The 26,569-nt window shown below is 57.5% G+C and overlaps 1 protein-coding gene across 1 annotated transcript in view; it reads left to right on the top strand.

Moving 5' to 3' along the window:
• The window catches only part of KDM4B (lysine demethylase 4B), a 120,792-nt gene that overhangs the window by 59,759 nt on the left and 34,464 nt on the right, over positions 1 to 26,569 (top strand). Inside the window, 4 exon segments of the mRNA XM_070373876.1 lie at positions 8,225 to 8,274; positions 12,009 to 12,112; positions 16,354 to 16,386; positions 16,388 to 16,492. Coding sequence (XP_070229977.1) covers positions 8,225 to 8,274; positions 12,009 to 12,112; positions 16,354 to 16,386; positions 16,388 to 16,492 — 292 coding nt within the window.

Genomic DNA, 26,569 nt, shown 5'->3' with positions numbered 1-26,569 from the left:
GACCTGGACCCCTGGGCACCCTCTCCAGCTCCCCCAGCTCCCCGCACACCCTGGCCTGGCCTGTGATGTCCAAGTCCTGCCCTGCGGATGCTCCTGCGCTCTGTGGACCTCCCTCTGTTCTTTCCTGTTCACACCTTCCTGGGTGTTTCTGCAGAAATAAATCGAGGGAGGGGTGTCTCCCACTGGAGCGGAAGCCATGGGCCCCGGCACGCTGGGAGGCTGCCTCCTGGTTTTATGATCAGCAGTTGAGGCCAGTTCGAGGGGGAGATGGCGATGGCTTTTCCGGTGGCATCAGGTGCTCACTGGCACTGCGTCCCCACGCACTGAAACCCCCATCACTGGCAGCACGAGGCCCTCTCCCCACTCTGACCTGAGGCTGTACTGATCGGCTCGCCTTTGAAACCTCACCTGAGAAGGGCCCCCACAGCTTCAAAAGCAAAGTCGAAACCCAGCTCACATGTGACTCGGCATTTTTTGGTCCTGTTGTATAACAAAAATAATTCAAGGACCTGAAATAGACTGGGGCTGGAGATCAGATGCCTCCAATTCAGTGTTTAGTTGCCTTTAACACTTGCCTTGTAAAGCCTGCTCCTTAATAAAAGTGGTGACGGCTCTTGTGAACCGGGCCCTGGGGCTGGGGGTCATTGAGGTGCTGAGCCACCCCCAGGTTCCCTGGCCCCTCACAGGGCGAGTGTGCAGGCCAGGGCACTGTCCACCTGCGCCTTGAGAGGCCTAGGCGGCCCGCCTGCAGAGCGCCCCCCCCTGGCTGGCATCCCCACCTGAGACTCCCCATTTTCTCTGAGCAGATGCTCCCAGGACTCTGTTTATCTCGTGCCCGTCTCAATAAAAATGTCAGTATTTGAAATCACTGACACTGCTGGTGTGAGATACCAAATTCCATCGTCTATTGTCCCGTAAAACGATCCATTAAAGATAAAACCGCCTGCAGCTCAATAAGGTTCTATCCTGGGGACAATCCTCCTAGGTCCTTGGCTGATCCTATCTCCCCAGCAAGTGTCTGTATCTGTCACATAAAGGGCCCCGGTTCCGGGACAGATGAGGGGGGTGGCCTCCTCTTGCAGGCTGCACCTCGGAGCCCGAGATGGGAGCTCCTGATAGAATCAGGGCTGCCATCCTTTCCTTTCGCTGTCAGGCAGTTTCAGTCACTCTCAGGGAGCCGTGCTGCCCGGCCTAACAACTCTGCACAGTGGTGCTCCAGTAGGGGAGGAGGGGGTGCCCCCCAAGGGACCCCTCCCCACCCTACCCCCCGCCCTCCCCACCCGGGCTGGAGCCTGACCTGGAGGCGCACTTCCCTTGCTCTCCTGAGTGTTTAGAAAGGGCTCAGTCCCCCGCTCCCCATGCCAGCAGGAGCTCTCCCCACCTGCCCAGGCAGATGGGTTGGTGACAACTCTTCTGCCCGCCCCTCCCAGGAAGGCAGGGGACCCCGGGCATCTCGGTAGTCCCAGGGCTGTCTGTCTGCCCAGCCTTCGGACCCACTCCCTCATGTTTGAAGGGCGAGCGAGCCTGTCGGCTTTTTCTAACATCTTTCATTTCTCCTGCTTGGTGCCCGTTTGTCCCCCTTTAACCCTGCTGTCAGTGTGACTGCTAGTAATGCGTCTTTCACGTTTGAACCATCATGATGAGGCCGCCCCGCTTGTACCTGACAGACTAGCCTGGCTTGTGTGCATTCTGGAGTCACTGTTGTGATCACATCCAGTATTACCTCCTTTACTGAAGGACAAGGTTAGGGGCATGGAGGCGTTTTGTGGTACAGGCTCGCCTTGTTTTATTGTGCTTCGTAGATGCTTCGATTTTTTTTACAGATTAAAGGTTTGTGGCAACCGTGTGTTGTCCAGTGATGGTTAGCACTTTAAGAGAGCATTTTAAAATTAAGGTATGTGCAGTATTTGTTTTAGATATAATGTTGTTATTGCACACTTAATAGACTGCGGTAAGGGTACAGTTTAAATGTACCTTTTCTTACGCACTGGGAAGCCAAAACCTCACGTGGCTCACTTTATCACAGTGGCCTGGAACTAAGCCCGCCAGATCTCTGAGCTCTGCCTGTGCGCGTGTTGCCCTGGCCTGCTCTGGGCGGGGACACCGTGTGGCTCGTTGCCGGCCTCACTGAAAGCTTGCCAGTCTCCTGCACCAGACTGGGGATTCTGTGAGGGGCTGGGACCTGCCCAGGTTTCTGTTTGCCGTCGTTTGTGGTCAAGAATTCCTGCCTCTGGACCCCAGACAAGGGAGAGGGTTTACCTTAGTGGTTTTTATAGTCTTCTGGGAAAGTACAGACAAAGCCTGGCTATGTACTGATTAAAAAAAAAAAAAATTCTGCACCCTCACTTAACTGTTTAGTTCTTTTTAAAAAATGTTTTATTTAATTAAAAATTTTTTTCTTTACTTTTTGGCTGTGCTGGGTCTTCTTACTGCAAGGAGGCTTTCTCTAGTTGCGGCGGGCAGGGGCTACTCTTCATTGTGGTACACAGGCTTCTCATTGCAGCAGCTTCTCTTGTTGTGGAGCACAGACTCTAGGGCGCTCAGGCTCAGTAGTGTGGCTTCAGGGCTTAGTTGCTCCATGCCACATGGGGTCTTCCCAGAGCAGGGATCGAACCTGTGTCCCCTGCATTAACAGGTGGATTCTTCACCACTGACACCAGGGAAGTCCCTGGACTATTCAGTTCTTAATTTCCCAGCTTGTTCTCTTAGTTTCCCCAGGTAGAAGGTTATATTACTTTATGTGAGAAGTTTGTCTCATCCCTGTTGACCATTATTCCCCTTATATCTTTTTGCTGGCTTCTCACCTGGCCAGCGTCTTCATTGCAGTACCGTGGACCGCTTTGCCCCGACTTTCTGGGGTGCCTCTCCTGCCTCACCCCAGTGAAGTGTGACCATGGGAAGGTCTCTTCTTGTTCTAGATAGCTAAGAATTTTTTGTACTGGATGGTTTGGAGTTTTATATAAATGAAAGTCATCTGAAGTGCAGGGATGGGTCGGTAGAGCAAGTCTCTGTGGCTCATCTCCGTGGGGCTCGTCTCTGTGATAATCACATTCGGGGTAACTGTTTCTCTGGCCATTTGGCTCTGCACTGCAGAGGAGTGGAGCATGGCTGCTCTGGCCGGGCTCATCTCTAACCAGCGTGGAGATGGTGCCTGAGGAGCTGGGAGTGTGAGGGGAAGTCTGCTCTGTGACCAGGTTCTTCTGCTTGGCCCACCCAGACCACGGGGCAGTGAGCTGAGACTGTCCAACTGACGTGTGGCTGGAGAGGGCACGGGCCACGATGGGCTTTGTGCTTGAGGGTCACAGTAAACAGCTCTTCTGTCTGGCCAGTGCATGGGGCTCTGGGGCCACTGGCGTTGGGAGCTGCCGGGGTTTCCCAGGGCCCATGCGGGCAGCTTGCTCGTGCCTCGAGCAAGCGTGGTCTCGGCACTTCCCTGGACTCTGCCTTCTTGTTTCTGTTCCCATAATTACAGCCTGTTAGACGGTGAGGGGCCTGTCTGCCCCGGCCTTGTGCAGACACTGTGAAATTAACTTCCTCGCCCTCCGACTCGCGTCGGGCTGAACTGACATTTCCAAAGGGCTCCTGGCTGGACCCCTGCTCTTGGCTCACGTTCCTCGGTAGAGAGGAAGGGGGAAGCTGAGCCTCATGCTGGGGGGAGCTGTCAGGCCAGTGATGGAAGAAATCCCGAGCGCAGCTGTCACCAGCGAAGTCACACGCATCTCCGGGAACAGATACTGTCTGTGTCACAGTGCTTCCACCCTGGCTCCAAGCAGGACGGTCCTGTAGGCTCGGGCAGAGGCCGGGGGCCTCGGGAATGGGCAACAGGGTGTGAGAGGCAGGCCCCCTCAAGACTCGTTACCCTGGCAGCTGGCAGGAGCATGTGGGAATTACCTTGTTACCCTGCTCATAGGGAACTCGATCCTCTCTGCCGGGCCCTGCAGTCCAGGGTGGGCGGCCAGCTGAGCCAGTGGGCCCTGTGGGGGTACACTGTCTCCCCCTGGAGGGGGTGTTTCTTGTCCTGGGAATTTGTCCCAGGACTTTAGGTTTTCCTGCTGGTCTGAGAGGCAGTACCCACCTGGAATTGTCTGTCCATGGCCCGGACGAGGAGGGACAGAGGCCAGCCCCCTACTTGCCTCATCTTCTGAGGTCTCATGTGGCCGTCCCAGGGCAGTGGCACACGACTCCCTGGGCCTTCAGGGGTCAGCTAGACACACAGGCGCTGTGGTGCACACCTGCCAGTGTAGCTGTCCCTCCAGGGAGGTGGTCCCAGTGCCCACTCCCGGGCCAGAGGGCACCAGGTGCTGGGAGTCCACACCCAGAGAAGCCCGGGTACCCTTGAGGCCCGAAGCCACTTGTTCCATCGGCAAAGTGATGGCCCCCGAGCAGGTCCCTACTCTCCACGACAGCCTGTGTTCCTCTTCCTGACACACTCATTTAATTTTTAACTCACAAGGCATTTGCTTATTTATTTTCATTGTTCTTGATAATAATTCTAAGCCATTAGAGGGGAAAATTATATTCAAAAATGCTGTTTCACACTTTATTTGTTTGATGATTTAGAGCGATAGAAAATAGCACATTTGCTGGCTTTTATAGTCTGATAATTATTCACATCCATCAAGCCATTCCAGGGGAATAAACAAAACACCAAGAAAATGACACTATTAATAGCATCCTCTGCTGCGGACGGGAAGAGTCTCCGGCCCGCTGTCTCGGCAGGAATGCGGGCAGCCCATCCCCGGCCCGAGGTGAGAGCTGCCCGCAGAGCGCATTTCCTTTCAATTGCCCTGTGTTCCTGGGCTCAAGAGCCGCCCTCCTGCTGGACTGAGGCCTCCATCCACCAGCACCCAGAAGCCCCAGCTTCCTTACTGGACTCTGGCTTGGTTTCAGCAGGGCCCGTGGGATGCCCACCTCTGTCGTCCAGTCTCAGTGTGTCCCTGGCCCCTGGTAAGCATGTCCAACCCCCACAGCAATGTCAGAATGTGGGTCTCGGACATGATTGCTGGCAGCCATGGCCCCAGGCCTCCCTCTCACCCTATGCCAGGTGTGCGGTTCTGCACTGTCTTTTTGGGGGTGGCTGTGACTCGGGGCAAGGGGTGTGTATCCACTCCTCCAGGCCTCAGTTGTAAAAGAAGAACCTGGAGGAGAGGCTGGCAGATGCCCACCTTGTGGTGCAGTCTGCCTGTCTCTCCCCAGACCAGGGGGCCGCTTCCTTCTGGATTATGACATCCGGGCCATGATCACCATTGTTCCCAGAAACATCTGTCCTCATCAGCCGGTCACTTGAACAGTGAAACTGCTGGACGGGGCTTGTCTCTTCACTGTCACGTGGCTCTGCACACATCTTGTGTCCCCGCCTGGGAGCCAGCTCCAGAGAGACCTGGCTTGGTCTTTCCCATCACCTGCATGGCTGTATAGCAGATCGAAAAACATTTTATTGTCTCACTGAAGCCCTTGATACTTACAGACGACTGCCTTTTTGAAAAAGGCATCTGGCAAACAATGCCTGAATTCATCTCTCTCGGCCTCCTCACCGATTCCACAACATTAAACCCGGAGTTATGGAGCCTGTCCAGTCTTGCTGCAGCCTCGCGGGGTCCCATGCCTGTGGTTGCCAGGGCCACCAAGCCAAGAGCACCGGATTTTCCACAACTTTCTGGTTGAGTGTTGGCCAGAGTACTTTGTGTTAAGAACTGTCACCACCAGAGAGAAAGGGTGGAGGAAGAGGGGTGCATAGGAAGGGCTGGGAAAACACGTGGGGAGGTCCAGAGGGACCTGCCTGGCCGGCCTCAGGACTGAGGCTCCCTGTGCTGTGGGTGGAGTAACCAGTGTGACCCCCTCTGCAGGTGGCCTGTCCCTCTGCAGCTTCCCCACGGAGCTCCCCTATTTCCGACTTTGTCCCCCAAACCCCCGGTCTGTTTTCCCTCCCAGTGGTCCCCAGATTCTGGGAGTGGTGCTGCCCGATCCTGTCCGGCCTGTCCAGGCTCTTCTGCTGTGACTGGGCCGTCTGGGACTAGACCGTACCCCCCGGGAGGAGCAAGGGGCTATTGGACCAGGGAGATGGCTGTAGGGCAGCAAGACATGCAGAAAACTAGCCTTGCTGGAGAGAGCGCCCATGCTGGCAGAGAGCAGGATGGGGGAACGAGGGGGGACTGGGGGTGGGCTGGGCAGGGCTGCCTGCCAGCTGGGAGACCTCACACCAGCCCAGTCGTGAGGCGGATGTGGTCCCGGCAGACAGTTTGTCCATCGAAATAGGCAAGCATCCTTTGCCACCCAAGTGACCAGGGCTGCCGTCCAGAGAGCAGCTGCCTGGGATCACAGGCGGGCAGAGCAGATTGATTTTGGCCTTGATGTTTGACCTTGTGTTGGGGACAGAGTTCCTGGGGAGCAGGACAGACTGCCCCCATATTGGTGACCAATAAAGCTGACTCTGTTTTATGGCCCTGGAACCTGCTCTCTTAATAGCCAGACAGATGCTTGCCACCTTGAGGGTGAGTAAGCAGCCTGGCTCAACCCAAGGAGCCCCTCCTCTGCCTTCTTACTTTATTTTTCTCCTCCCAGACCCGAGCCCGACCCGGTGGTGTGATGCTGGGTGGGGCTGTGATGATATAACATAACCCGGGCCCTGGCCAGAGACCCCATGAGGTTCTGCCACGAAAGCCCCTTGGTTTGGGGACTTTTCTCCAGTGGTGAATGTCTGCTCTGCAAGGGAGGCCAGTCCTGTGGCCCACTCACCTGGGCCTCCATTGCACTGGCCTTGCTTGGGGGCCCCAGAGGGGAGGGCTGTGGCTGGGTGGGGCTCGGTGAGTACCTACAATGCCACAGCCAGTAGAATTCGGGGAGCCTTCACAGCTGCACCGATGAAGCCTCAAACACCCTCCCTGCCTCCTTTGTATGGATGGTCCACGCTCAGTGCTTATGTAGTCAGGACTAGCACTCTGCCCTCCCCTGAAGACAGAGGTTTTCATCCTGCAGAGTCCCTGGAGGCAGGAGAGGGTAGCTCTGGGGCCCCTCAGCACCCCGAGGGGGTTGCCCAGTGGTTGCTGCGTGGCAGGCGCCACATGCTCTTGGCTGTCAGAGTCCAGACGTCCCCGAGGCCGCTGGCTTCCGTCCATGAGTCACTTCTCCTCTCTCCAGGGGCTGCCCTTCTGAACACTCGGCCCGCGTCCTGCAGTCTGTACTTTCTGATAACAGAGGAGCCACGTGCCAACATATTCAACTTTTAACATCCACCAGATTCAATTAATCTTATCTTTACAACTCCCAATTACAGGCGGTAATTAAGTGAAAGCAGCATTGTAGACCCGCGATATTGCATTAATCATCACAGCCTTGGAGCCGTAAATTAGTTCCTTCCCGGCCCTGGGCATCTTCCCAGAAGGGATGGAATGTTTCATTCTGCTGTTTGTGGGGGGTGACATTAATCCCACCAAGGTGCCTTGGATTGGGATTAACTTTGATCATCTTTATGTAAGCGATAAAAGGCCGTTTAAAAAAAGAGTCACCTCCTCTTTGTCCAGATAATGGGAAATTCTCTGACGATAGCAGAATTAAAGGTGCCATGGCCGCCGCCTCCAGGGCCCCGAGCATGCTCGGAAATTAATTGTTTTTATCCTGTTGGATAAACGAGGCAGCACAGCGTTCACCTATCTCCTCCCCTCGCCCTGTGTTATTTTATCAAAAGCAGTGATAAACCTCTCCATTGGGGTGGGTTCAGCTGGCTGCCATGTCTGGGCGGTCTTCAGTGTTTCCTGTGGTTCCCCCAGTTGGCTTCCTGCTCCGGGGGTGGGGGTGGGGCGGGGGGATGCACCCTCATAGGGTCTTGTTCTAGAGTTCCAGGTGTTGCTGGGCTTATTCAGGAGCACAGTCCCCCTCCCGCTCTGCACTGCGGCCTTGGGCAGGTCACTCTCTGTGGGGGTGGGGCATGGAGCAGTATCCCTGCCCCCACCCCCTTGCTGCCAGGACCGCGCCCCCCCCGGTGCTGACAACTGGAAATGTCTCAGACATGGCCTGGGTCCCCTGGGGGGAGGATCGCTGGCTTGAGAGCCACTGTCTGGAGTTTCTCCCAACAGGTCTGGAGGCAGATGGTCTGGTGACTGTAGTCGGACCCTTTACCACCCTCCCTCCTCCTCTGGACAAAGGACACACCCCACATTTGTTTGAAAATGGATGTATCCACCTGGCCACACGCTCTCAACTCTGACGTGCCTGCCTTCTCTCGTAGGTATGCCATTCCCCCGGAGCACGGCAAGCGCCTGGAGCGGCTGGCCATCGGTAGGTGCCCGGGGCCCCTGGGGCTGGGTGGGCGGCGGGCTGGCAGCCCCACCCTCTCCGGCTTCCCGCTGTTGTCTGGGTGTCGGCGTCCCGCGCCGCATCCACTTCCTTCCCTCTGGGTCAGGCCGTGGTCCCCGCCGTGGGTCTGTCACTTGACGCATGCTGCACGAGTGTCAGCACTTCACACTCTCATTTTCCAGACTCTGGGCACGGGGTTTCGGATGTGACCCCAGGCTTTGCAGGCTGGAGGCAGCCAGTGTTCTCGTCCCCCACGCCCCAGCTCCCGGGGCTCCATCCCACCCTCCTTTGTCTTCGTGGAGCCTTTGCTCAGTCTTGAGCATGAAAAGGCCAGTTCGGAGGTCCTCACAGTGCTGCACGGCCGAGTGGGGGCCATGGGGCTGTCTGCTGTCCATGCAGGATTGGATCACCCAGGCTTCCTCAGCAACGTCCCGCTATCTGCATTGAGGCCCTAGCTGGGGCCTCTTGGGCTGACCGGATTTATCAGAGAGGGTCCTGGGCTGTGTCTGGACAGGGGGCCACGGACCACTTGGGTATAGGAAGGCCCTCAGGGCATGGAATCCTTCGAGACAAGCAGACACCCCGGCTGGGAGCCCCTGAGGCCTCTGTGTGCCCCAACGGAGGGCCAGGCCATGGCCCTGAGTCACTCTCATCATGGCCCTGCCCTGTCCCCACGGAGGCTCTTGTGTCATGAGGGTGGATGGCTGTCAGTGCTGGACAGACAGTAACAACGACTGGCCCAGCCATCAGCCCTTGCTTCACAACCAAGAGCGGCCCCTCCAGCACAGGTTGTATCCAGGTGGGGGTGAGGGTCTGCCTCTCAGACAGCGCCGGGCCTCTGGCCACCCTGACCTCTGTGGCAGCAGCAGGCAGCCGGTACCCTCAGGCCGTGGAACCTTCCAAAGCCGTGGCGTGGTGTTGGCGAGGCTCCCTGATGGCCCGCCACCGGCCTCCATGCCATTCCCACTCTGGGGAGCATGTTTCTCCTGGTGGAAACTCCAGGACAGGCAGTCCTGGCAAAGGCCAATTGCACTTACTTCCTAAGATCTAAAGGGAAAGCCAAATTAGATTTTTTCCCCATTATCTGACTTTTTAAAATGCCAATTAAAAATGTCTTTTCCTGTTGTATTAGCTTCTGGTTGATGTAACATTACCACAAACTCCCAGGGGGCACTAGTGGTAAAGAACCCGCCTGCCAGTGCAGGACACGTAAGAGACCCGGGTCCCATCCGGGTGGGAAAGGGAGGATCCCCTGGAGAAGAAATGGCAGCCCACTCCAGTATTCTTGCCTGGAGAATCCCATGGTCAGAGGAGACTGGCAGGCTGCAGCTCTTGGTGTCACAAAGAGCCGGACACAACTTAGCATGCACGCATCACAAACTCAGTGACTTAAAACAACACAGATCCTCTCAATTTTGCTGTGAACCTTAAACTACACTTTAAAAAAAAGTCCTAATTAAACCCACACAGATCTTTGTTCTCACACAAATCTTGTTTGTGGAGGTCAGACGTCTACACCGAGCCTCTTGGGGCTGAGGTCCGGGCATCAGCAGGCTGCCTCCTTCCTGAGGCCCCCTTGGTGGGGTGGGGTGGGGTGGGGTGGGGCAGAACCCAATTCCAGCCTCTCTGACTTCTGCAGGCGCCCCGTCCTGGACTAGGGGCCGTGCCGCTCTCATCCTGTCTCCCTGGTCCATGGCTTCCACTGCTATGGTCTGGCCTCCCTTAACCCTGTCTTAGAAGGACCTTCAGGATGCCACAGCACCCCCATCCAGGGGTCCAGGCCCATCTTACCTCAGGGGCCTGCACTTGATCCCATCTTCAGAGCCCTTTTCTCCAAGGAGGGGACCTTACACGGGCTGCAGGGATTGGGGCGTGGACGTCTTGGGGGAGCCACAGTTCAGCTCCCCACCTGCAGAGCCAGGAGCATCAGCGCAGGTGCTCTCTCTCTGGGGACCCTGGGCCTTGTCTTCAGCATCTGTGCTCTTGCTGTTCGTGGGGGGGCCAAGGGTGTTTGCAGCTAGCCACGTCTGGCTGTTCTCCCTGAATGTGCCTTCTCTACTAGAAGAGTGTGGGGTGATCTGAGCTCCAACTAGAGAAGCTGGAGGCAGCCGGAACTGCTGCTGGGGCCTTTCTGACACCCGGACCTGTATGCTGGCTCACTGCCTGGGCATCTGTGGAGGGCTTGGTTTGGTGGCCGGGGCTGGGAGAGGATGGGTAGGTGGGCAAGCAGGAAGGCGGCCCTTGTGAAGTCAGGCCGCACCTGGAATTCAAGGACAGGGCCGACAGCTCCGGAGGAGGGGTGGGGGACCTCATGGTTCCTCTAGAGTCCCTCGCTTGGCTTCTCTCCCCTCCTCAGAGGAAGGACGGAGGAGACTCCAGGGCTGGTGACTCACTGCCCTCCTGGGCGTCCCTTCCAAACTTTTTTGGGGCGTGCCTCCCAGGCAGCTTTGTTGAGATGGGTGGAAGGGGGTTGCAATTAATATGGAAAATGAATAGCTGCGTTCTGAATGGGCTCGCTGGGAGGGTTGTGCAGCCCACGGGGAGAGCGTTAATGTGTTGGCGCATTATTGGTGCTAATCACTTAAAATGTGCGCCTTTATTAGAGCTTTAATGAGAGCCACTTAAACTGTGCATTAAAAAGAGGAACTGCAGAGAGGGCGGCGGGCCGGGCGGCAGGCAGCCGTAACTCTAATGGAAATGCTTTTAGTGCAGAGCAGAGTGTGGGATTCGGTCATCCTGGCTCTTTCCAGAACCTCCACACTGGGTCCTTGCCGTCAGGAGCCTCCTCCAGCCTCGGCATGTGGGTGGGGCCATGTGTGCACACAGACACATGCACACACGCACGTGCACACGTGCCCATCGAGGATGTGTGCTGGCTGGTCTCACTGGAAGGGCCCCCGGGCCACCCGGGCCTGGGGGTCAGCCCTCATGCTGCTGCCTTGGGGACGTGTCCCATACCTCGAGGAGCCGTGTGGCCCTCCTGTGCCCACTCTGTGCGGTTTGGGGTGAGAAGCTCAGCCACCGTGGGCAGAACCTGAGGTTGGCTTTTCCTTAACCATGAGACTGGCTTGTTAGTGACTTGAGTTTCAGCCAACATGTGATGTGGGAACAGCGCTGAGCTGTGCTGGTGAAGCCTGGTGTCTGGGTCTAGGTGTCTGGGCCTCTCGTGGACTCATGGATCATCTTTTAAATTAGCTGCATGGCGTGCGCTGGGGCAGAAAGCAGAGGGGCTGTGAGCACAGATAGAGGCGCAGGCCTGGGTCGCCCACTCTGCCCCCATGCCTGTGGGTCTGGGCCACAGGTGGGTGGGTCATGGGACCACGTGGGTAGAGAGCCCTTGCCCACTCAGGCAGCCCCCCTCTTTGTTGTGGATTTGGTCAGTGAGTGGGGGGGTCTCACACTCACTCCTCACCCCACAACTCATCAGGCTCTAGAGAGCAGCTCCGCTGTCCTGTCTCTCGGTTGCTCTCTCACATGGCTGAGTGACCGTGTGGAGGCCCCAATGGGTTTTGCCTGAGGGGAGCTCGGAGTGGGGGGCAGTCTGTGGGCAGCCGTATCCCAACCGCACACCTTGTCTGTAGTCATGAATGTGGTGCCGTGCGTGGGTACACTCCACCTGGCGGGCCCCTGTGTGTTTCGTTCCTGCGGGGCCACAGGAGGACAGGGCTGCCTGGCCACCCCGCCCTGTCCGGCTGACACTGTCTCGTCTGCTCCAGGCTTCTTCCCCGGAAGCTCCCAGGGCTGCGATGCCTTCCTTCGGCACAAGATGACTCTCATCTCGCCCATTATCCTCAAGAAGTATGGGATCCCGTTCAGCCGGGTATGTAGGGGTGGGTATGTAGTCTGCTGGTGGTCAGGCTTCTGGGCCCTGGCCCTGCTGACCATGAGTGCCCCAGGAAACTGGTGTCTTCACGCTGGAGAAGGTTCTAGAAGGACTGCAGGCTGGGGTCGGGCCACACTGCTGGGCCATCAGCTCCTCCACAGTGGCGGTGAGGGTGGAGGTGGGTATCAGGAGGGGCTTCCCTCAGTCCCTCCCAAGCCAGACCTGAATATCTGTTGGTCCTAGGGTCAGACTGGGGAGTGGATGGCGGGGGCAGCTCCTGACGACCCTGCAGGAACTGCTGAGGAGCTGGGCCCTGCTTTGTGGGAGCCCCCTGCCCACCCCTCCCATGCCCAGGGCAGACGGCCTCACTCCAGAGGGAGTGAGTACCTGTTTAGAAATGAAGCGTCTGACTCGCCCGCAGCATGAAAGCTGCGATCTCATGCAGTTTCCTGTAAGGTGTCCACGTGGGGGTGTGAGGGGTGAGGCTGCACTGGGGGCGAAGTTGGCAGGGACCCCACCACCTGGGGGAGTGGGTGGGCAACAGGGACTGAGCTCTGGGGCTGGGCGCCTGTGTCCTGGGAGTGGGCCCAGCCGCTGTCACTCCTGGCCAGTCCCTCCCCACAGACAGGCTTCCTGGTTACAAGGGTCCAGGCGAGTGGCCCATGCCTGGAACTTTCTGGAAGGCATGTGGGCCATGGCCCCGAGGGCAGAGGCAGCCCAGCTCCTGCAGGTCTCCCCAGAGGGTGATCTGTCAGGCGCAGAGCGAGCTCTGCGAGCAGACTTCATGCCTGCCTCTGGCCCCGGGTGTCAGCAAGTCGAAAACTGGTTCTGATGTTTCAGGCACGCAGCCACAGCATCACCACGCAGATGGGGGTGTGGCCTTCCTGCCAGGGCCACCCCCATCACTCATGCTCTTCAGGTAGCAGCTGTCCCTGTTCTTCTCTCAGTCCCCTCTGTCTTCTGGTTGGAATGTTGTTCGTTACCAGGAACCTTGCAGACAGATCACAGCATTGCTCACGGGACTGAGAGGTCCTTGTTTCCCATCGCTTTGTCAGGAACATCCTCCATATCCTGCGTCCTGGAGAGGGATGCTGGTCGTGGGAGTCAGCTGGTGGGTCTGTCCATCCTTCCAGGTCGGTGCCAGTGTGGTCCTGCAGCTCATTTGTGAAATATCTAAGCAAGACCCACAGGCAGTGGCCTCCTGCTGGTGACCCTGCTGGTGACCCAGGAGAGGCAGGGCTCAGCGGCCATACCGGCTCCCACAGAGGGCAGGACAGAGCTTCACCCGAGGCTGTGGGACCCAGGCCCTTGTCCGGCAGCAGAGAGCCCTCCATGGGCTGCAGGCCTGGGGACCAGGCTCCAGGCCCCGCAGAGTCAGGGATGGACGGACGCCTCTCTCAGGGCTCCACGTGTAGCCCCTCATCTGAATTCCTGGTAAAAGAGTCACTCCACACTCCAGTTATAAATCTTCGTAATGGTATTTACTTCTGGAAGAAAAAGCAGATCAATAGCGGAGCTTTTTAATAATTAAAAGTGTGTGTTTCTGTGATCTGCCACGGACTTCCTCATTCATTCTTCGAGAGCTGGAGGGGCAGCTGAGCTCCGGGCTTCCTCTGTGACTGGCGTGCGGGGCCCGAGCTCCCTCCTCTCCCGACTGCTCCGCCTCAAGGCCGATCCATCATCCCCGATGCCTTCTAATTTATTGTCGGGCTAACGTTGATGGCGGTGACATGGAGGACAGCCTCCGTGGGCCCGAGGTGGAGCCACCGAGATGTAGATTTTCTGACAGGAACATAATCTTCTTGTCATTCCAAATGAGCACACCTTCCCTTCTGGGCCTTGATTTATGGGAGGGGTTGGGTGGGGGGCTCCAGCTTGGTTACAGGGACCCCACTGCCCCGCCGAGGCTCGAGCAGACCAGCCTTGCTCAGAGGCATCGGAGGAAGAGTGAGACAGCACTCTATAGGATCAGCTCGAGTAGGATGAGAAAATCAGTAACTGGGTTTAACGGGCCATCCCCAAACCCGAGTTTATTTTACCGTCTCATGAGCTCCTGAATCCTGCGACTGAAGCCGACCCAGGGGGCCCTGCCTGAGGACCGAGGATGCTGGCCACTGATCCTGGGGACGTTGCCCATCCCCACCTCCCCCCTCTCCTACCGTTGCTTCATCCCTGCACACAGCTGTCACTTGGACTGGAATTTAAAAATATAACTTAATCCACAGTGACTTCCCTTGATTGGTGCAATTCATTATTTGAAAAGAAAAATATCAGCGTGTTCTTAAGGACTGGCTTTCCTCCAGGCTACATCAGTTTTGATTGATTTTTGACTCTGTGCTTGGTTTCTGGACGTCTCACCCCCCACCACCTCCCACCGCTCCCCTTCCCCTGCTGAGGTTTGACTCCTCGTCAGTTCCTTAGATAAATCCAGCGATTTCTACTCATCTCTCTGGGGTTATTAGCAGGGCGCAGAACCACAGTCAGTGACAAAGCAGTGAATGGCCTCCAAGTGGGGCAGGAGAATTAAACAGACACACTTGGCAAAAGGAGGCACACGCCTGCAACAGCAGGTCCAGACACACCAGGACCAGATGTGGTGGGTGGCACCTGCCAACCTGGGGGCAGGGCTGGAGCCTTGAACCCCCCACCCGGGCCACAAAGACCCCTGACACTGCCGAGGACGCAGGGGGATCTCGCCGTCACTGCCACATTGGTGCAAGATGGGCAGCTGTCATGGAAAGCCGCCGGGCAGTTTCCTGGGGCCCCCGGTTCCCCCTCCGTGTCTGTTTGCTCTGGAGAAACACCAGCACCATTTGGAGAAGTGGTTCCACTGGCCCCGCCGCTCTGCTCGCTGCATCCCAACCAGGGAACAGCTGCAGGCCTGTCAGCAGGAGGCCAGATGAGCAAGTAGGACATGTCCTCGTGACAGGAGGCCCTGTAGGAACAAAAAGGAGACAGCGGAGTGCCCACTGGGACGGATAAACCCTGAGGATGTGCCAAGCAGAAGAGGCCAGACCCAGAGTACACACGGTGTGGTCAGTGTCTGTGAAACCCTAGAGAGACCTGGAGGATGGGATGGGGCGGCGTTTGGGGCCACAGTCCCTGGAACTCCAGTCAAGCTGATCTATGCTCCCAGCTCAATCCAGGAAATGATGGCCCTCCCGACTCCAGAGGTCACTCCTGCACACGCCTCTGTTCCAACAGCCCTACCTTGCGTCGCAGGACACCACGAGCGGGCGTGCTGGCTACTGTTACTTCTCATCCCTTTCACAACAGTCTGCTGTTGGGACGACTGCTGATGGCTGCGGGCGGTCAGTGGGGAGGGCCCTGGGGAGGAGGCTGCAGCCCCCACCTCCTCCTCGAAGTCTCAGGGCGGCAGTACTGGACGCCTTTGTGTGGTGTCATCATCCCCCATCCCTCATGCCCAGCTCCTGGGTTTGGCGTCTTTGATGCAGAGGCCGGACCAGAGTCTGGTTGTCCAGACCATTTTGAATATGCCTGGAGACATCAGCTCCTCCTGTGGGGATCTGACCTTGACACGTGTCCTCCCAGCCCACCGATACGTCACTTCAGTTGCTCTATCCTCACTTGGAAGGACCCATGTCTTAGGATCTAGTGGATAGGCTCCCTGCTCACAGTGGTGGGGTGACTCAGGCCAGAATCTGGGGCCGTTTCATGGGTGGGCCTACTTCCTCGCACGAGGACTGGATGCTGTGCTGCAGGCTTACACGTGTCCTGAGCTCCCAGGGCTCTGAGCTTCCCCAGAGCTGACCGGCCCACCTTGCCAGCCCTGTTGCCATGTGGGAACATCTCACAGTGGACAGGAGGTGTGATAACCACCTGCCTCCAAAGCAGAAGCCGCCCCCCATCCCAAACAGAAAGCACCTAGAATCCTAGCGCTGCAACTCACCTGTCTGAGAGTCCAGACTGTCCCCTTGGGCCCGGTGGGGCCTCTGAGTGGTGGGGCTGGTAGCAGCCACCCCAGCCGCTCGCCTCACCTGCTCTACCAGCTCCATGAGAACCAGGCTGCAGCCTGTAGAACCTTGGCCTTTCACCTGGCCAACTCCGTTGGCTCCTGAAGTCAGGTCCCCACATCTGGTGGGACGTCCTGGAGCCCACATCCCCCTGCTGGGCCCCTCAGTGGCTCCTGGTGGCTTTGCTGCCAGCCTGTCATGCCCCGTGTCAGGCGTTTCTTCTGGCCGGGCCTCATCCCTCACCTGTTGCCCCTTCCTCCCCAGATCACACAGGAGGCGGGGGAGTTCATGATCACGTTTCCCCTACGGCTACCATGCTGGCTTCAACCACGGATTCAACTGCGCCGAGTCCACCAACTTTGCCACACTGCGGTGGATCGATTACGGCAAGGTGGCCACCCAGGTGAGTGCACGCTGGCCCCCGACCTGCTCCCCCAGCCCAGGGCCTAGGTGACAGCCACTTATATTCAGGCTGGGGCTCAGGCTCTCCATCAGGGTCTGTTTCTGGATCCTCAGCAAACGTGTCCTCAGCTCATTCCTCACTTGGAGGGAAGAGGGCATGGGCAGGTCAGGTGGTGTGCAGCAGCCGGGGCCTGGCCAGGTCTGGCTCAGGGCTCCCTCTGTCCTGGCAGGCCCAGGTACGCCCCCACCATCTGGGGGCCAGGGAAGGTTTGTTCCGTGTTAGTTGACTCTTGAGGGGCCTCTTGGTCAGGTGCGGGGTTTGCTCCGGCCCCAGAGCCTGTCTTTACCAGTCTGCAGTGTGTGTGTGTGCGTGCACGTGTGTGTGAGTGCACGTGCAAGAGAGAGCAGAGCCCTGGCAGGGCAGGCCCTGTGCTCGAGCCCAAGGGCTTCCTGCTGCCTCGTCGTCCTCAGTGGTCACTCAGAGCCCAGGAGCCTCATTTGTTTTCCGCAGTACTTTGCCGACCTGCCCCCAGAGTGATGATAATCAGCCTGCAGACCTGACGCTTGACCCGAGTGCTTGTTCTCAGCTTCTTTTTCCCCCCACATGCACCCATCTGTGGTTGTGATGGGCAGCTCAGTGGGGCTCGGGGCCCCACAGTGGCGTGTCCAGGGAGCAGCTGGATAGTGGGCAGGTCCCTGGGAAGGGGAGGCCGCTAGGAGGGCTGTTAGGTATGCAGCAGGCCCAGCCCTTCCTTGGCAGCTGGGACCAGTGACCTTCCTCCCAGGACTGGCACCACGACCACCCTGAGGAAGCCAGTGAGCTCTACCCATCCGGCTGGGCTCTGGCTGAGCGGCCCCGGCTCTCAGGCTTCAGCTGCTTTAACCTTTTCTCTCCAGCACAGAAAGGGGCCCAGCTGTGCACACGTCTCACTCTGGCGCTGAGCGCAAGGAGCAGGAGAGGCCCCTCCTGCATGGGCCTATTCAGTGAAATCGGGGTGCCTCCTACTTGCCTCCTCAGCAGAGCCCTGGGGGTCTTCCATGGAATCACTCAGCTGTTCAGAGTCAGGGCCTAGGGTTAGGGAGCATGGTGGGTTTCTCCCAGACATGGAAGTGGGGGTGGTGTGGACCAGGAGAACCCCGAGCCCAGATCGTGGTTTGGTCAGCCCACCCCTGACCCTAGATCTTTGCAGAAGAGGGTCTAGGCTGTGACTGTTGCGCATCGTGGCCTGGAGATATGGCCCAATGGGGAGGGAAGTTGGCATCCAGGTGCAGCATGTGGCAAAGAGCAGGAAGGCCCAGACTGAGGGTTCTCAGGGTGTTCACAGACTGGAGCTTGGGAGTAGACAGGGTTAAATGAGATCCATTCTGAAAGGGAACATGTGTTTCATTTCATGTTTGAATGGGGTGAAAGATTGTATGTGCTTAGTCGCTCAGTAGTGCCCAGCTCTGCAACCCCATGCACTATAGCCTTCCAGGCTCCTGTGTCCATGGGATTCTCCAGGCAAGCAATCTGGAGTGGGTTGCCATTTTCTCCTCCAGGGGATCTTCCCAACCCAGGGTCAAACCTGCGTCTCCTGTGTCTCCTGCATTGCAGGTGGATTCTTTACCCACTGAGCTATTGGGGAAGAGGGTGAAAGACTAAGAAAATTAAGCTCTGGGGGTGGCCTTGTGGCACATCTCTGCTACACAGCGCCGTCTAGACGGGTTGGCGGTCTAGATGGGTTGGCTCATCTCTGTTTTTCTAATGATCTCTCTCTCTCTAACTTTGCTGTGTCAGTGCAGTTGAGAAAGGAAACAGGCTTTGCAGCCAGGAAGACTGGAGAGGCGCCCCAGGATGTGAAGCATTGGGCTTTTAGACTTAATTCAGAAAATCGTGGTGAGAGTGTCTTTGGCAGAGAGTCCAACTTGGCTAAAAGAGGAGAAATGGGGACGTCAGGATTGTCCGCTTAGATCCAGAGGAATAATTACACCTCCCGGGGCGTGTTCGCATTGTCGCCGAGCGTTCCACGTGTGCAGGGCCGCCTGGCCGCAGCGGGCGCTGGATTGAGTTGTCAGCCTAGCGGGGGCTTGTCCTGGAGGCACTGTTGGAGCCAACCCTGCTGCGGAGCCAGTGGGGACCGCCCGGATATTAAAAGCAATTTTGGGTTCAGCCATGTGTTCACAAACAAGTGACATCTGGGAGGTACAGCCTGAGATGGGGCTCCACGCTACACTGCCGGGCGACGTAGCGTGAAATTACTGAACCAGTGTGGTGCTCTGAGCCGGCCCAGGGTTCCAGGGGCCTGGCAGCTGGGGTAGGGCCCCCGCAGGAGTGGCCACTAGTCCTGGGGTGCCCATCCGTGGCCACCTGATGTCAGCTCCTGGGCTGTTCGGTGGTGACCCTCCGAGCTCCACGGCCCTGTAACTAGTCCAGGCTGGAGAGGCTGCCTGGGCGCTTGGCCTCGCAGATGACAAGCTGAGGTATCAGGGGCAAAGGACTGTTCAGATTCCATGGTGCTAGGGCTATGGATTTAAGGGAGGGGGTGGGTGGGGTAGAGGGGCAGCCAGAGCCCCCTTCCCACTGAGCTGGGGCCTCTCCCTGCAGCCTGAGTGCCTGCCCCCCTAATCTGTGTCCCCTTCTAGCACATTCCTCAGACACAGCCCAGGGGGAGAACGTCCCCTTCCCAGGTTCTAGAGACCTCTTTACTTGCTGGTTCATTAGCTTCTCAGGCTCCCACTGAACCCCCCGCTCCCCTCATCGACCCATTTCTGTCATTTTCTCTGTTGACACATGAAATGCTAAATGCCCGGGCTCGCCAGCCTGTGTGAACTTCAGGTGTGCCTGTTCTTTCTTCCAGATCAGCGTCAGCAAACGGGGCCCACAGACAAAACCTGGCTGATTGACTGTTTTTGGTACTGTCTGCAAACAGAGCTATGCTTAGATGTCTTTGTTCTTCTTGCCACGTCACGTGGCATGCGGGATCTTAGTTTCCCAAACCAGGGATTGAACCTGCGCCCCCTGCAGTGGAAGCTCAGAGTCTCAACCATTGAACCTCCAGGGGAGTGCTGAGTGTTAGGTTTTTAAAGAGGTGGGGGAAAAGAAAATCGAAAGAAGTTATATGTGACACATGCAACTGGATGAAACTCACATTTCACATTGATAAAGTTTTTTAAATTAATTTATGTATTTGGCTGTGCTAGGTCTTAGTTGCAGGATGTTTCCCTGATTAGGGATTGAACCCAGGCCTCCTGCCTTGGGAGCTCGGAGTCTCAACCACTGGACCATCAGGGAAGTCCCGATAGTAGAGTTTTATTGGCACAGGTACACCCGCTCATTGGCATGCTGTGCAGGGGCTGCTTGCATTCGTGTGTGGAGCTGAGTAGTCGTAACAGGACCATCTCACCTGCAAAGTGGAAAATATTTGCTGTTGGCTCTTGTCGGGAGTTTGCAGTCCCTGGTCTAAAGAATCAATTTTGTGGACACCCTGGCTCCAGGCAGTCAAGGCTGAAGGGTCCCCCTCACTCTTTCCTCCACAGCCCCCAGGGTCTGTGGCATCAGAGGGGCTGTTCCCTCCAACACGTTGGCCCCCAGCTGCTGCCTCATTGATTTTAACCAAGGAAAATTTATACCCATGACTGGGGGACTGGGTGGACTATGGAATATTATGCGGCCACAAAATTAGGTTCACTGTTTACTGACATGGAAAAATGGGCACAGCATTTTGGGTGGAGAAACTAGGTTTTGGATCATGAATGTGTAATCCCATCATCCCATCATGTGTGTGTGTTGGGCGAGGAAACTTACCAAATGTTGATCAATGTTAGCTCCATGGGGTAGAATTTGAGGACTCAGCAGGGCCTGATATCAGAGCCAGCAGCGGCCAGTCCTGCCTCAGGTCACGTGCTGCTGCTTTGGTCTTGAGCTATCCCTTTCCCTTGACCTCCTCCCCAAGCTCTGCAACCCCGCTCCTGCAGCTCCGTTTCTCTCTCCAGCTTTCCTGATGGATCTTGCCTGCATCAAGCTCTGATTCTGGGCCTCATGACCGGGCCTGGCTGCCCCCTTCAGGCAGGTGTCCAGGGCTTGCCTGGGGCTGCAGGGGCCACCTCCACAGGCCTGTGCTCCGTTTCCAAGAACAGAATTCCCCAGGCAGGCGTTGTAGTGGGATTACCAACCGGGAAGATGAGAGGGCTGCTCCGTCTTCACTGCAGAAAATGAAGTGTGCACACATCAGCCTTTTAGGTCTGAGCTCAAATTAGTCCTACAAGGCTGCACGCCACATTGGATTAGCTGCGCGGTCTCGTTGTTCCCGCGGTGGGTGGCACTGGGTGAAGCCTGACAAGGGCCTCCTGCCTCCACCGAGGGCGCCCCACAAGGCGCAGGAGTTGACTTTGGATTAAACAGAGCAAGAGAGATTTAGAACCCAGCTTGAACGCTGGGAGCCCCACACGCTTAGCTGGTTTTCCGCCCGTTGTCTGGGCCGCCGCCTGGCAGCGCTCAGCCTCCAGGCAAGTCTGCTCCCCGGCAAGATGTCTGCTGAGAGTGGAGGATGGGAAGACCTGGCCCCCACATCCCCCCACTTCTGGATCTGGGTTGGGGGGCCTCCCCTAAAAGCCCCCACCTGGGCTACCTCGAACTTCACTGCTGTGAAATGTGAACCAAATTGTCCCCATTGTTCCAAGGATGCCTGACTTCTGTTTGGTGACACTGCGCCTGCTCTGGGTGATTAACCCAGAGCCCCTCCCCACAAGGGGAGGAGACAGAATAGGGGGAGGTGGGGGCGGGCAGAGGAGGGCCTAGGACAGAGCCACGTCTGTCCCACCCAGACGGACAGATGCTTCTCTGGCCCACCCACATCCGAGGTGCTGGCCTGGGCACCACTGCGCCTCCCTGGCTCCCTGATTTTTGGAGTTGTGGTGGCCAGTGCTCAGGGTTTGCGGTCAATTGCCATATAAAATATGCTTCCCTCCTCCTGAGCCTCCCCCAGGCTTCCTGTCACTCTGTCCCTGCAGCAGCTTGAAGCCCGTCCCCCGCCATATCCTGCCCTGGGAACTCAGGAGGCACACAGCAGTGTGGGGAGGAATGGAGCGGAGAGCACGGCCCCGCTCTACCTCCCTGCCCACTGTGGCTTTAACGCTGACCATCTAGAACAGGTGCGACCTGATGTGGAAGGAGGGGTCTCAGGCAGGGTCTCCCTGCGTTACTGTGACCTTGGGTGGGGGGTGGCGGGGAGCTCCCTCCTCCCCCCAATCGTGACCTGATGTCCCCTGGGCAGGGGTGAGAGCCTGGTCTGGAGAGAGGGTCGGGGGCAGTTGTCTTGCCATCTTTTCCATTGTCACCACCCCACCCCCACAGACCACTTGGACACTTTTGTCTCTGCCCATCGTGAGGTTCTGACTCCGTGGGTACACCCCATGTCTTTTCAGAGGGAAGCCTTTCTGCCCCTGAGAAGGAGTCTTCTCCCCTGGGGACTGTGTGCCCCCATGAGGACACTCCCAAGGATGGGTCTGGGGAGCAGCCTTGGAGGCAGAGAGAGACACCCCCACCAGCTCATATGCAGGCAGGACTTCTACCAGCCCGGGGTTCAGAGCCCACCTGTCACCCCTGCCCCACTCTCTGCTACTGTGTCTGGGGGGCTGGTGGGGGACATACATGCCCCAAGGCCCTCCGAGACAGCTTTGCAGCTGAGAAGCCTTCTGTTTGTCTTCTGGGGAAGTCGTTGCAAAGAATCACAAACGCATTGTAGCTGCAGCCCCTCCCCCAGGGAGCATGCCAGTCTGTTGCGTCCCCTCTGCTCCCCTGGCTTGTGTTCATTCTGGGGGCCCCCGCCTTAAGCCCAGAGCCCCCCTCCCCCACTCCTGTCTGCAGCCCCCCACCTCCCGCCCAGCCGCCTGGGGTTGTCGCCTGGGTTACAGGCAGCTGTGTTCAGGCTCCCCACTCAGAGGGTGGCCCTAGAGACACACACTGAGTGCTCTTGGGCTGGCCTCTCTGGAGGCTGCCCGCGTCTCACGGTACCACTTCAGCCGCTGTTCCCCTGGTGGGTTGCCAGCGCTGAGTGGTCCCCACCAGCAAGCACATGACCACATGGCTCTGGCCTGGGTGCTGGCCGCTGCAGACTTGCTCACCCCACTGGGCCTGCTGCCCCTTGTCCTCATGGTTTGGCTGCGTTTTCCCATGAGAACTGGGAGCTTGTGATTCAGATCCACGGACAAGAGTTTCTGCCCCTCAGCACTGTGAATTGCAGGACTGCACCATCTGTGGGCCGTCCCTCCCCTGTCCCCACCCACTCAGTGCCAGGAACCCCTCAGTGTGACAACCACAGGCATCCCAGATATCACCCAGTGTCCGTCCCCTAGGGCGATTGGATCCCCCGTGTGACAGCCATGGGCCAGCGGGGCTCCTCAGGGGGGCATCTTTGCCCTGCCGAGGTATCTACCCCGTATTGCCCAGAGATGCTGCTGGAGGGTCTGCTCTGGGAGAAGTGGCCGCATCTGGCCCAGGGAAAGCGTAGAGGCCTTTCTTAGGTCAGGCTGTGGTCTGGGTCAGGGGACTTCATGGGCACACCAGCACCCGGACCTTTCTACTGTCCTGCTGTGGACAGAATTTGGTTCTTGGCCATGATCAACACTGCGACTTGGGTTGGCGAGGTTTCTGCAGAGGGTAGGTGGGCTGGCTCCCCTTGGAACCTGGAGAACAGAGGGAGAGAAGTCCACCGGGTGTCCTCCTCACCAGAGGGGCTGTGGGTGAAGGGCTGCGGTAAGGGAAGAGCTGAGGGGCTAGTGGGGTCCGCAGCCGGAACACCACTGGGAAGCATGGCCCAGAGCGCCTGGTGTATCAGCATCTGGGTAGAGAGGGAGGAAGGAAAGCGATGACAAACCTGGACAGCATATTAAAAAGCAGAGACGTTGCTTTGCCCACAAAGGTACGTCTAGTCAAAGCTGTGGTTTTTCCAGTAGTCGTGTATAGATGTGAGAATTGGACCATAGTAAAAAATGAGCACCAAAGAACTGATGCTTTTGAACTGTGGTACTGGAGAAGGCTCTAGAGTGTCCCTTGGACTGCAAGATCAAACCAGTCCATCCTAAAGGAAATCAGTCTTGAATATTCATTGGAAGGACTGATGTTGAAGCTGAAGCTCCAATGCTTTGGCTTTGGCCACCTGATATGAAGAGCTAACTCACTAGAAAAGATCCTGATGCTGGCAAAGACTGAAGGCAGGAGAAGGAAATGACAGAGGATGAGATGGTTGTATGGCATCACTGACTCCACGGACATGAGTTTGAGCAACCTCTGGGAGTTGGTGATGGACAGGGAAGCCTGGCGTGCTGCAGTCCATGGGGTTGCCAAGAGTCGGACCCGACTGAGTGACTGAACTGAACTGAGAAGGGGAGAGGGGTGGGGACCCTCACAGGAGGACCAGCTGCCAGGCTGCAGCCACAGTGCTACACGGATGAGGCTTTTCTGTGTGGAGGAGGAAAGAGAGTGTCCTTGTGGTGGGGGTAGCATCCTGGGGGTCAAAGGTTTGACCTATGACCTTGCCCAGCCCCCAGGAAGCAGCCTCCCCAGCAGGAGCCCTGCACCTAATGGTTTTGTTTATGAAGTGCTTCCGAGGGCTTCCAGTGGATTTCCTAATGAACTGGTTTGTTATCCCATCTCCTGCTGCAGCGTGTGGGTGATTACATCTGAAACAGGGGGCCAGGCTGCGAGCTGGCCTGGCAGATGCCAGCTCCTCAGCGGGGGATCTTCCGCGTCCCTGGGTGTTTAACGCTTTGTGGGCTGACGTGCCCCCTGCCCCTACCCTGGGATTGTTCCCTCGGAAGCATGTGTGTTGCTCCCCTGTCTGCATCTGCTCAGCAGCAGTCACCCTGCAAATCCTGGGAGACAGGAAAAAGCTGCACAGAGAGGGACACGGATGGGGGACAGGACGCCTGGGATGCTCAGACTCCGGGAGACCACAACAGGCACGATGTGGGGGACAGGCAGCATCAGCCAGCAGGGACTTCTGGAGGAGGGAACGTTCAAGACCCTGGCCCTGTCACATCTGCATCTCAGACTTCTGGCCTCCAGGGCTGGGGAGAGACAACATCCTGTGGCTTTCAGGCCCTCTCCCCTGTTGATGGCACTCTGTGACATGAATACACCAGAGTCTTGAACGCTTCCATCCACCAGAGGAGCAGGGATGTGACCCAAGTCCTCTGAGGATGCTGCCAGCCCTGCCCAGACTGGAGCAGGGCTTCTCCAACAAGGGGTGGAGGGCCGGTCACCCCCAGCAGAGATGCTGCAGGGTGTGTGCATTCCTAGGGATCAGGTGCCAGTGGGCCCCCAGTTGCCTACTTCCTGGCCCCTGGTGGAGGGGGGGGGCAGGTGCCCCACAGGAGCTTCTTGTAGGGAGTACAGTGACTCTTCATAGAGTGCCCCCGGGGTCCTTCCCACCCGCTTCCTACAGCACAGAGGGGTCTTACCCTCAGTGGGAGAGCTCTGGCTTCCTGCCCCTGCTACAGCCCCAGACCCCATCCTCTGCCTCCACGAGTTGGGGCATTTGTGTACCTGGAGTCGGGGGTGACTGTGAGTATTAGTGGCTGCCCAGGTCCTTCTCCCTTTGTGATGCCTTCTGCAGCTCAGAGGCCCAGGGAACCCTGAACTGAGGGCAGACACCCCAAGGTCGGGAGGGCCGTAGGGATGTGAGGGGGGGTTTCTATCAGAATAGGAGCTTTGAATACTGTGGACTTAACACGTGGAGTAAAGAAAGTAGAACGGAAAGGAAAAAGCAGGTCACATCCATCAGGAGACAAGGAGATGGTTGCCGTTAGCAAAGAGTCTGCCGAGTGAGGGAAGTTAATAGTCACCGTGGCCAGGGCTGTGTTAACTCAGTGCCTGTGGGTTCTGAACCATGTGGCAGGAAACTGGAGATGGCCTGATGCCCACGTGCGGATGGGCCGTCCATCCAGGCACCGAAACACTGCACCCCGAGAGGATTGAGGGGCTGGTCGCGTGTTGCATTCCAGGGGGAGGCACGTGGGAATGGTGGTGGGCGGGTCTTCTCTGGGAGGACAGGATGCCTCTGGCTTGTGTGGGGATGCAGGGGATATGCCTGCAAGTAGAAAGTGGGAACTTTGGGGTTGGGGATGGAGTGGGGTCGGGGAGCGGAGCAGGGCTGAGTGTCTGCTGCCCTCTGTTCCTCAGACTCTGTACCCTGCGAGGGGCTGGCTGTTCCCCCAGTGCGTCCTGAGCTGCATCTCTGTGCAGCTCTGGGCTCTCCGTGTGGGGGCAGGGCCGGGGAGGGGCGCATTGGTGAACACCTGCCAGGAGACGGGAGGGAGCCCTCAGTCTCTTCTGGTGAGGATCCGCCTGAATCCTGGGCCCCTGCATTCTTTAGATCTCAGGCCTCAGGGCCCAAATGGTTTGGTCCAATGCGTGGCTTCACGGTTGGTTTTTGTGTGTTTGTTCCCCAGAGGCCCCCAGCTTGAGATGAATACAGAGCCCCTGGCAGTGCCTTCAGGGGGTCTTGTCTGAAGTCCTAACCAGGGAGACCCACAGACGGGGGGCCTCAGGGTCACCAGGAACAGGCTGGGGTCAGGGAGTGTCTCACGTGAGGGCGGGGTCAGCGGAAACCCCTCTCCTGGCTGTGGGGCTTGACATGAGGGCAGAGTTTCCTTTTGTGCTGAGGTGTTAAATGAAGGTCTGGCTTTCAGTAGGTTTTTCATTTGATCTTTCATTACACTTTCCCAAAGCACGTCGTTTTATATGATTTCAGTTTTGCTGGGGATTATTACAGTTTGTAAAGCGTAATTCCTTAGGCATTGAGAATGCAGTAGCAGGCTGGGGAACCAGACAGCGAGCAGCCAGGATGCCTTTCACGGTACAGATGAATGGGAGGAAGGGGGCCTGGAGGGGAGAGGTCCAGAGGAAGAGGAGGGAGTGTTGGAGGGGTCTTCTTTTAGGATCAGGATGCCCCAGTACTGGGAGCTTTGCTTAGTGATCCCATTTCCAACCCTGACGGCATGAGCCCGAGGAGAGGATCTGCAGCCTCGTGCCGTCACGGTTGGAAATGAGATCACTAAGCAAAGCTCCCAGTACTGGGGCATCCTGACCCTAAAACAA

This window comes from Bos mutus, chromosome 7 (assembly GCF_027580195.1).
Source record: "Bos mutus isolate GX-2022 chromosome 7, NWIPB_WYAK_1.1, whole genome shotgun sequence".
NCBI classification, from domain to species: Eukaryota; Metazoa; Chordata; class Mammalia; order Artiodactyla; family Bovidae; genus Bos; species Bos mutus.
Note: the sequence above shows the minus strand (reverse complement) of the source record. Positions and strands in the feature narration are given on the sequence as shown.